Raw genomic sequence first — 12,072 nt, forward strand, 5'->3', positions numbered from 1 at the left:
ATTTGCAGAAACTGATAAACACTAATTGAATTTCCATGTTTGCTCTGATGAAGGTTGATGCCAATCACATATAACTCTCATTATATTGCATACTCACTGCCCTAAGAAACAGAAACTGGAAGAGAAGATAAGGAAGAAAGGATAGGATATGAGACAACGTACAGTAATCCCGTGGTTGAGATTGCAGGCCATGTGAGAGATGAGCTTTGCGGATTTGTTTGGGTACACTTGGCTCTTCTGCTCATTCCATTTTCAACAAAGCTAGAGACATAAAAGTTGGTCAACTTCATACACAAGGGATTGAAACCAAAGCCTGAAAAATGAATCCAATTGGATTACTCGACTAGATTGATTCAATGTATATGGCACAAAATTATTGTCTTTATAAGACAAAGACAAAGGCTGTGATCTATCATAATCTGATAACATTCAGATAATCACTAGCACTTAATTATGGAGAGTTGAATGCAGAGTATGATACAGAATGCTGCAGTTTAAGAATGTCGTTTTGCAAGGTGTCCAGACAATCTGAAGGGTGTCTGCAAATAGATAGTTTTCTAGTCAAAGCATGCCTGAAAACAAGTTTCATAAGCCACGTATATGGATAGGGGAGTACGTGTGGTAGACCCACACATGTGCACCATGAATAGAGAAGATGAGAGCATTTTCTGAGACTTGATGTGACTGTAATTTGGGCACTTGTCTGAGACTAAAAGTTAAAGAACCTTCAGTCCAATCATGGTACATTTATCAGTGCCCTCAAGAATCAATATTACATGAGTGTGAAATGATGTGAGGGATACACAGCAAATGCTAAATGAGTTCAAAGGGGATTCTAGTATGAAGTGATAGTGTAATACCCTGCATGCCAAAGTGCAACATCAGAACCACAAGTTGCAACTTGCAAGAACAGGCATTGAAAATGAAACCATAAAAACTTGAAATCTGCAGGGAAGCTTTCTATCTGAAAAGAAGGAAAACTCAGCAACTTGGCATTCATACAAAACGCCCGAACATACACTATGTGTGTATGCCCTTGTATACAAAAATAGGTCAGTTTGAAGGGATTTGTCCATATACAACAGTGCTTAATTGCAACTCCAATATTTACAACGGAGACTTCCTAGGATCTTTTTGCAGCCCTTGTATCTTCAAAGGGCCTCACGAGAAAGAAAAAATAAAACAACAAGGACAGCAGCCCAAGTTAAGGGAAGTCATCAGATTGCATATATTGAGTTGACTTCCGAATCAGAAAAATCTGAGTTACGCAATGAATTGTTCCCAGAACTCCTTGAATACTTCTCTCTTTTCCTTACTTTCCTTATCATTTTATATTTCACCACGTAGTAAGTCATGGCACCTAGAACACCGGCCATAATGATTCCTCCAATAGCTGTAACTAGAATTGCAGCAGACCTGTTACGTTTTCCAACAACTATGTATGCAGATGAAACAAACGCAAGTGTGGTGCAAACAGAGGCCAACCACATCAATTTATTGATCACCTCAACAACCCTTCTTTCAGATTTTACTTCTCGCCTGACCACTGTGATTTGTACAACCACGACAGCCAAGGATGTGAAGAGTGCAACAGCGTTAGAGATGAAAAAAATCTTAAAAGCTGCGGTGCCTGCCATAATTGCCTTTCCGTCTTCATCATCCCCTCCAGGAACTGTAAAAATAGCTGAAAAGGCAACTGTAGCAAACAGCACAGCGACAACAGTGACTGAATTAGTAGCATTGTTGATTCCTTCTCTATGGAGCTTCCTAAGCTCCTTGGCAATACCATTCATGTTCTGGTTAGTCTCCCGAGCTTGTTCAAGCTGTGTGCGTACACCTTTCTTAATTTCTGTGACAGTTTCCCTAAGCTCATCACGTGGCTGTTTCAGTTCATTTCCTCTAATAGCACCAATACGGGCCAAGCTTTCCTTTATCTCTGCAATTTCTTCAGAGAGAGGAAGCCCTTCAGCTATGTCAAGTGCTGTTTTATTGTCTCTTGTCATTGCGTTAACATTTGTATCACGGAGCTGCAATAGCTCATTCACTATCTGCAATATATAAAAGCTTAAGTGGGACTATTTTATCTTGAAATTATTGTCATGAATGATGAAAATTTACCATTAACTGGACTTTAAAAATAAATAAATAAAGGAACCATTAATTAAAACCAATTGCATGCAGTACATATTTTCCACAGCTAAAGGAGAAAGGTAGGAATACAAGAGGTGCAGCAATAGTGAAGTACCTCAACCCTCTTTTTCCTTGTGGCAACATGTAGAGCATTATTACCATACTTGTCGGGAAGCATAACAGCCGCTGCATCTTTTTGCAGAAGAAACCTTACCACTCTACAGCTAGTGCCTTTTACAGCCATGTGCAGTGCAGTTTGTCCTTTCTTATCAGTTCTTCGTATAAGCTGTGGATCCTTTTGAAGCAACGCTTTAACAACATCTATATGCCCCTGGCGTGCAGCAAAATGTAATGCGTTCTTTCCATTGGATTTGGTGATCTCTAACAAACAAGAATTCGTTTTGAGTAATTCCTCAACCACTGCTACATGCCCTCTTGTGGCTGCAGATATAAGAGGAGTTACATTTGATTGGCCAATCGTCATGCTTAGTCCCGGATCATGATCCAACAGCAACTTTACAATATCTACACAGATCACAAATGGCATCAAGCATAAAACTAAAGCAGGACTTGATGAGAAACCTACAATCATCTAAACCGTGGAAGATCAAAATCCAATCATATAAATAATTTAAGGCATTAACATTTGCAACCACAGTAATCATCTTAACACTAGTTGCACATCTGGAAGATGCATACAATCTCTGAAAAGAAATGCACAACATATATCCAATGTTATTACCTTGATGACCTTGATTGGCAGCAATGTGCAATGGATCGAAACCTGACCTATTCTTAGTAGTAATCCCCTCTTGGGTGGTGTACGGAAGCAACTCCTTCACCACATCAATGTAGCCCCTCTCGGCGGCGGTGAACAGGGCGGTCTCCCCCAACTCGTTCACCTCATTCACCATCGCTGATCTAATCTCCGCCACCTCCGCGTCAAACTCAGCTCCGCTCATCGTCTTGAGCATCTGCGCGTCAATCTCCTCCAGGATCAACATCACTGACGCCACATCCCCGCGCTGAGCCGCTAGATGCAGTTCCGTGTCATTGTGCCGGCCGGTCACCTGTTTCACGTACTTCTTCTTCCCGGGACTGGACATCAATAGAGCCTTCCCGGAATTCGAAAGCGATAATAGAGACTTAGCAGAGTTCGACCCCACCAGCGACTTATTGGAATTCGAAACCACCAATGCCGGCGTTCGCGGCGACGGTGATGGAGACGGCGAGGAAGGCTCGTGAGAAGGATTTCTTATATTTGGGCTAGATTTGCACCTCAGCCCCATCTCCAGATCCATCTCCTCTGATCACCAATTTTTACTACTTTTCTTATTTACAAATACAAAATCGAAAACGTTAACAAACGCAAAGCATATAGATACATTCGTAACAAAAACACACATATACACATTCTCCTGCAATGGAATCCATTACTGAAACGAGATTTTCTTATGAATTCGTAATAATTACGTGCGGATCCGTGTGCATAGGTGATCTAATAATGTATAGGAATTCATTTAGGGCTTGCAAAATTAGGTGAGAGTGGGAAGAAGGGAGAAATATTGTGAATGGCGGTGGTGTAGGCGGCTGCGACGACGGCGGTGGTGGAGTAAAAGTGGTGGTGCGAGGGAAATTAGAATGCCCAGCATGATGACGCCGCCGGGGCTATCACTCTTAACGACCTTAGAGGGGCAGCACTTTTTCTCCCGCCAGCAGTTAGTTATGTTGACTCCTTAGTTTAGTTAGTTATTGAGCTGTCAATTCTGCCGTGCCTTTTATTTGACGGTTTTTCATATTTTTTTTTAAATCATTTTTATAAATCCATCCTATAAATTTTAAAACGTTTCAATAAAATATTCATTTTGTAATTATGAGAGCATCCTCAAAAATCTAAGATTTTGTACAATTTTTTAAAATTCAAGTAGGAAAGAGTAAGGAAAAAAAAACAACAAATAAGAAAAAGAAAAAGGCAAATAATGAGGGTGGTCGCAAGCGCTTGTAGTACACGCACCCGTTAGGCGATGTTGGTACGCGCTGTAAATTTTTTGTTTTTTGTTTTTTTTTTTTTTTTGTTTTTGTTTTTGTTTTTGTTTCAGTTCGTGGACCCCATGCCATTTCAGGGGACAAAAGCCTAACACTCTTACAACAAATCAAACCTTCTATTTTCAACACACTCGCTCTTCCACCTTAGATCAAACCTACTCAAAAACATGCTCTAAGGCTATCTTTATCCCAGCAATTTCTTTCACTTTCTAAAATGGGTCTCACTTCCACATCATCAAATTTACAAATTATCTACTATTTGTTCTACATCCCTGCAATATTCTCTCACTTTCTAAAATGGTCCCACTTTTATATTATATTATAAATATAATAATATAAGTTAAAAAAGAAAAATAAAACAACAACTTTTGTCAGCAAAAGTGACAAAAGCTGCCGCCTTGCAGCTTTGAAACAATTAGCAAGCACTTTCTAAGTTAGAAAGTGCTTGTTAACTTGCTTTCCTACGTGGCAAGTTATATAATAAAAGAATAATATTTTTCTTAGTCACCTCACCTAGCAAGTGGTTCACTTGCTGGGTTGAGGTTAGCCTAAGTATTGACATAGGTATCCACATCGACTTATATTGTTTAAAGTAGATTTCTAGCCTGCTATAAAGTGATTTTGGTATGAATTTGGGCTGAAATAACTAATTAAATAGGTCAAGTTCACAAAATTAGAGTTCAATTCAGCTAAAGTTTGTCTAATAGAGAGGTTATTATTATCTAATGGAGAAGTTATTATAGTTCAATTGAGTTAAAGTTTATCTAATAAAAAGCTCACATTTAAAAGAGACACAAAAGTAAACTACAAACTATTTGCCTCTTCTTATTATTATCTTTATTGACTGCAAATTTTTCAAAAATTAAACTACACTTGTTGGGGCCTCTAGAGAGAAGCCACCATTAAAAAAATTAATGCATGTCACTTAATGCAATAAACACACGGTATTCTTTAGTAAAAGGCGAAAGAATAGTTCGCTATGTGTTTAATGCGTGACTCGGCGATGTTATGGAGGGTTATCATTCCCTTTTTATACTACTTCACAAATCACACTCAATACCATCCTCTATCCCTCACCGATGTGCGATGCAGGCGTTTAACAATCCCAAAACATAAATATCTGGCCCGGATTTAAAGCCCACGGGAGTTCAGCCCGTTTAGTTACTAGCTTCCTGTATCTTAAATTTGGGAAGTTTAGCTGTTTAGGCAATTAATGAAATTAATGAATTTGAGGATAATAGATTGTATTAGCAGGTAAATATGGTCCACAGTGTATTGTGTGAACTATAACAAAAAATATATTTTTATATATTAAAATACATTATTTATGTATTGAATGTATATTATATAAAATAATGTATTTTCAACATTTAAATAATGTACTTTCTTGAATACAATATATATTTTTAATATATTAAAGTATATTATTTGTGTACTAAATGCACATTATTTGATAGTATGGTCCACATCATTAAACTTTCATTCACCCGTGGCCAAATACCACAGCCCAATAGACCGATATGGTCACATGGCCCCATCAACAATCAACAATTATATAAAAACCAATGATAATAAAGTTCCACAAAATGTGTTTATGTAATTAATTGTCATGTTAGTTGGTACTCGTATATTGTACATCTACAAATCCTTTTCAATCTTATCCATTCTTTTTCCATTTAATTTGTTAATGGTGTTTTTTTTTTTTTAATGCTATTGACTCTATTATATTGTAGTATCTGTTTAAATCTATTGAAGCACAAAAAGTCAATAATGCTTTCACCGATGCTTGATCACATGACCTCTCATATGAGAGTGGTCACTACATGCTATATGAACACAAAGTGTTTGGTAATTTGTTAATGATGTTAAGTAACACAATCTATATATATATATATATATATATATATATATATATATATATATATATATATATATATATATATATATATATATATATATATAAAAGTAAAATCCTCCTAACAAATTTTCCCCTCAAAACTTTTGTAGTAAAACTTATTTGGTAAGTCTATATATCTATATATCTATATATATCTATATATCTATATATCTATATATCTATATCTATATATCTATATATCTATATCTATATATATATATATATATATATATATATATATATATATATATATAAAAGTAAACTCCTTAACAAATTTTTCCCCCAAAACTTTTGTAGTAAAACTTATTTGGTAAGTAAATGTCAAATGGAAAATAAATAAATAAATAAATCTATAATCTATAATATAATTAAAAACAAAATTCTATTTACTTGATTTCCCGCTCAAACAATAGTAAATAGTAAAGGTAAATTAAAAAATGAACAGAAATATTTCACAATAATTCTCTACATCATCATCAATTAAAAATGGAACAAAAATTAGGTAAATTGAAAAATAAATGAATATTAATAATTGACTGAAAATTAAAAATGAAAAAAGAAACAGAAATTAGGTTAATTGGAAAAGGAAATGAATATTAATAATTGACTGAAAAAATAAAAAAATGATCCATAATTGACTAAAATTGAAATGAAAATTGTCAGATTATTGCATTTTAATTTTTCACAATAATATTACATAGTAGAATAAATCAAATCACAATTATATCATAAATCTTTCATAATTTTAAGCAATGGAATAGAAATTAAAAATGGAACGGAAATATTTCAATAATAATATTCTACATCATCAAGTAAAAGTAAATAAAAAATGAAAAGAAAATATTTCAATAATAATATTCTACACCATCAATAGTAAAGACATATTTTAAACAACAGTAAAAGTAAACTAAAAATGGAACGGAAATATTTCAATAAAAATATTCTACATCATCAATTAAAAATGGTTTGGATAGGTAAAAATATCACTGCATCTGATATTCTAATTGACTAATTGACTGAGAATAAAAAAGAATAATTGTCTAAAAATGAATCTGATATTACTAATTGACTGAAATTATAAAAGGAAATTAATATTAATAATTGACTACAAATAAAAAATGATCCATAATTGAAATGAAAAAATAAATTGACAGTTCATTGCATTTTAATTAAAAAATGGAACAGAAATTAAAAATTGGACGGAAATATTTCAATAATAATATTCTACATCATCAATAGTAAATGCATATTTTAAACAATAGTAAAAGTAAATTAAAAATACAAAGAAAATATTTCATTAAAAATATTCTACATCATCAATTAAAACTGGAACAGAAATTAGGTAAAAATATCAATGCATCTAATATCAATAGTATGTAAATACAATTTGTGATATTATGTTTTTTTAAATGGCAAACTTGCTATATATCTAGACAAAAAAATATATTTTCCATACAAATAAATTAGGATATCAATTCATTTTTATAACTGAGTTGCTAGAGAACGAGCACATTTGACTAATTTATAAAAGTACTGAACAATGATAAATAAAATCTCCAAAGTTACAGCACCGCATGCGTACATCTACATATTAGCTACTAATTTGAGCAATTAATAACATAAAAACACATAAATGATCCAAACCATACTTTAAATTGCACTATATAATATTTGATGTTCTAATTTAAATAATTATATATCGATCCAAATATTCTTAATATATTACAACAAATCCATTCCGTGCATCGCACGGGCGCAAATACTAGTAAATAATAATAATAATAATAATAATAATAATAATAATAATAATAATAATAATAATAATAATAATAATAATAATAATATAATAATAATAATAATAATAATAATAATAATAATAATAATAATGTTATTACCTTAAATAAATAAATTATTATACTTTCCCTTAAATAAATAAATTATTATACTTTTCTTTTGAAATAGTATTTTCTACCTATAAATACAATGGCTTCTTCAATCAAAGAATCTCAGACTCATCTCTCTGCTTTCTTTTTGTATGAATTTTCTACATTTTTCTAACTATATTCTCACGTACTTCAATATGTTTTGCAGATTATATCATCTGGTATGAGTTTGAAGATACTTAAGGAGGCTCTGCTTCAACAAAAGGAAATTGAGGAGGAAGAGCATTTGTAACAGAACCTTATTGGTTTAGTTTTTATGGAAGATTGTAGAGATGCGATCGAGGATGATAAAGACTATAATTTTGATAATTTTGTAAGATTTTCTGAAACTTAGAGTTAGTATGTTGACTTCGAGATTTGTACATGCCATTCAAGTTTCTATGTTTTTTTTTTTACCAAGCAGAGTTCATTTTACAGCATTTTTATAATTAATATATATATATATATATATATATATATATATATCACAACTTGAGTAGAGTGTTTGTTTAACCTATTAAAAATCTCGCTATATTTGATTTTTTCTAAATTTTTGTAAAACACAAAAATAATGATTATTTAAAAAGTAGAAATAAATAACAAATACAATTCCAGATTTTGTGTTACTCCATTCACATATTAGTATAAATAAATAAAAAAAAGTAATAAAATAAAATACAAAGGAAATATAAATTTTTAACCAAAAATTTAATTAGAGAAACCTCCCAAAAAAATTCACGTTGTACTGAACCCAAATAAAAAAATACTGGCAATGGCACAATCATACGGATCAAAGGGAACAATGGAAGACCTAGAAATCCAGACATCATTGATGTACCGAACGGTGATGAGAGACTCAGAAATAGGAATATCATTATGAATGAAAACGGAGATTTTCTTGACACCCGAATTTAGTTTAAGGAGAAGTTTACTCTTGAGTACAAATGTCTCCTCAATAGATTTTGTATGGACATATAGAGTGTATTTATACACCATGGATGAGTTCAAAATAGCACAATATTAAAATTATAAAATGGTAAGAGATCTCAAAAAAAGGTAAAACTTTCAAATTTTCAGTTAATACAAAAAATGTTATAATCGCCGAATATATATATATATATATATATATATATATATATATATATATATATATATATATTTAACTTTAGACAAAAATTAAAAACGAAATCATAAACAATTTTAATAATTGACTATGTCATTTCTATGTTTCTTGAAAAATGATGGGCATAAACTGGCTGACTCATCGTGAAATATAGTAATTAATGAATTACCATTAAAATTAGTATAGTAATGAAAGAATTGTCATTTGTATGTTGACATTTTCCCCCGTTTATTACCATTCAAATATTTGATACCAAAAATTATACTATATAAACACAAAATATGCATGTATGGTAAATATGCAATTTATATATATATGCCCTTAAGTTTTGGGGATAAACTTGGTTAGGAGGATTTTACTTTTAATCATATATAGATATAGATTATTCTCATAATTTTTCTTTCCTTCTTTTGTGTTATTATTATGGTGATTTTATGGTAATGTATTTAAATATTGGAAGAAAACAAATGTTATAATTAATGAAATTATTGTGGTAATTACCACAATATTTGGTAATTATAATTAATATAATTAATGAAATTGAGAAATATATGATTTCTTCTGTAGACATATTTGTGACAATTTCATTAAATTATAATTAATAAAATATGAAATATAATTAAAGAAATGAAATTATAAAATTAACAAAACATGAATATTTATAATTTTTTAAAATATACATACATATACTCTTTACATTTCTAAATATAATCTTTTAAGTATAAATCTATCAATATAAATTATAATTAATGAAATTATATTATAGGACTTTCCTATATACATATTAATAAATATTATGTGTATATACAAAGTATTATACAATCATATAAGAATATGCGTCCGATTAGAATATTTATTTATTCATACAAAATTTAGAATTTACATTTTTTATTGATTTCTAAGTACAATTCTCTTAGTTTTTATTATTCATATTTTTAAATTTTATATATAGATATGAAATACAATTTGGAATAAATCAACTTAATTATATGAATTTTTTCTATAAATTTATCTAAATATGTACATGATTAGAGAATATATTAACTATACAAAATTTAATTTTTTTAAAAAAATTTGATACTTGACTAAATATATAAAAGTCCAACTATATTATTATATTGTACATTTTAACATCTTTTTATTTTTTCTATTTTTATTTTAAATTCATAATAACAAAAATAAAATTCTGTGCAATGCATGGATAAAACACTATATTTAAAAAATACAATTTGATAAATATCATAAATTAATTAGTAAAATATCATTTATGTTTATAATAATTAAATAAAAAATAAATAATTCAACTATGTGAATCAATAATAATAATAATAATAATAATAATTGGTAATAATAATAATAATAATAATTGGTACTATTATTGTTCAATATAATATTTAAAAAAAAACTTATTTTAATTGGTAATGTATATTCTATATTAATCTATATTTATATTCTATATTAATTAATAAAAACAAATCATCCTTTACAAGTTCCCGCCTAAACAATTAATAATTATATGAAAAATGAAAAAGAATGGAAGGAAGCCATACCCCCAAACAATTAATAATAATATTGTAAAGAAAATTAATAATAATATGGATGTATGGAAAATAATGGAAGGAAATATTATTCATGTGAATGTTTTCTACACTCTGAAAAATGAAAAAGAATCAATAAGCAGTATAAGGAAAATAATCATTAAGATATTTTACTATTAATATTTTACGGAAGATTTTGCATAAAAAATAGAAAACGAATTGGTTATTACTAATTTAGTCTTATTTTACTATTAATCTTTATGAAAAATTCTGCGTAAAAAAATGTAGTAGAATCGGTTATTAATAATTTAGCTTAATTTTACTATATTAATCTTTAAGAAAAATTCTGCATAAAAAATGTAATAGAATCGGTTATTAATAATTTAGCTTTATTTTACTATTAATCTTTAAGGAAGATTTTGTTAAAAAATAAAATAGAATTAATTATTAATAATTTAAATTAAAATTAAAGTACATATATTTTCCTATCCATAATACAATTTTACTTACTGTTTTACAAAATCTTCAAATAATAATTGATAATATTATTGTTCAATTATAATAAAAACTTTAATTTTAATTGGTAATCTATATTCTATATTAATTAATAAAAACAATATCCTCATTTACAAGTTCCCGCATAAACAATTAATAATAATATGAAAAAATATAAATGAATGGAAGGAAGCCGTACGCCAAAATAATATAGAATAATATTGGGAAGGAAATTAATAATAATATGGAAAAATAGAAATGAATGGAAGAAAATGTTAGCCATGTGAATTTTTTCTACACTCTGAAAAATGGAAAAGAATCAATAAGCAGTATAAAAAAAAAAAAAAAAAAGAATCATTAAGATACTATTAATCTTTTAGGAAAGATTTTGCATAAAAAATTGAATAGAATTGGTTATTAATAATTTAGCCTTATTTTACTATTAATCTTTAAAAAAAAATTCTGCGTAAAAAAATGTAGTAGAATCGGTTATTAATAAGTTAGCTTTATTTTACTATTAATCTTTAATGAAGATTTTGCTTTAAAAAATGAAATAGAATCAATTTATCTATATCTATATATAATTAAAAACAAAATCATCCTAATTAAAAACAAAATCATCCTATATAATTGCAAAGTAGACACAGTTCAAAAATTGTTCATAATTATGAATATATAGTTCTATAATTTGAATATATAGTTCTATAATTATAAACATAGTGTTGTGAACATTATTATAAACATATAGTTATGTAATTATGAATATAGAGATTTAATAATTGTGAATATGAAATTCAAAAATTATGAATATATATATATATCCAAACAAAACGATATACAAACATTTATTATTATTATTATTATTATTATTATTATTATTATTATTATAATAATAATAATAATAATAATAATAATAATAAT

General features: G+C 28.8%; 1 protein-coding gene across 1 annotated transcript; it reads right to left on the reverse strand.

Annotated features, from left to right (window-relative positions):
* Positions 1-965: 965 nt before the first annotated feature.
* LOC109186986 (ankyrin repeat-containing protein ITN1-like) lies at positions 966-3,543 on the reverse strand. Its single transcript, XM_019337152.1, has 3 exons — positions 2,873-3,543; positions 2,246-2,655; positions 966-2,048 (listed from the first exon to the last, which is right to left on the reverse strand). Exons 1-3 carry the CDS (start codon positions 3,429-3,431, stop codon positions 1,218-1,220), a joined length of 1,800 nt encoding a protein of 599 aa, XP_019192697.1. The 5' UTR covers positions 3,432-3,543; the 3' UTR covers positions 966-1,217.
* Positions 3,544-12,072: the final 8,529 nt, after the last annotated feature.

The sequence above is a fragment of the Ipomoea nil genome, unplaced genomic scaffold (assembly GCF_001879475.1).
Source record: "Ipomoea nil cultivar Tokyo-kokei standard unplaced genomic scaffold, Asagao_1.1 scaffold0188, whole genome shotgun sequence".
Taxonomy (NCBI): Eukaryota; Viridiplantae; Streptophyta; class Magnoliopsida; order Solanales; family Convolvulaceae; genus Ipomoea; species Ipomoea nil.

Excerpts from the sequence above, each read along its gene's own strand:
- LOC109186986 (XM_019337152.1), bottom strand. The coding sequence starts at position 3,431 with ATGGATCTGGAGATGGGGCTGAGGTGCAAATCTAGCCCAAATATAAGA. Across the intron at positions 2,656-2,872 it reads TGCCAATCAAGGTCATCAAG|ATATTGTAAAGTTGCTGTTG; the intron begins GTAATAACATTG and ends TGATCTGTGTAG. Across the intron at positions 2,049-2,245 it reads CAAGGAAAAAGAGGGTTGAG|ATAGTGAATGAGCTATTGCA; the intron begins GTACTTCACTAT and ends TATATATTGCAG.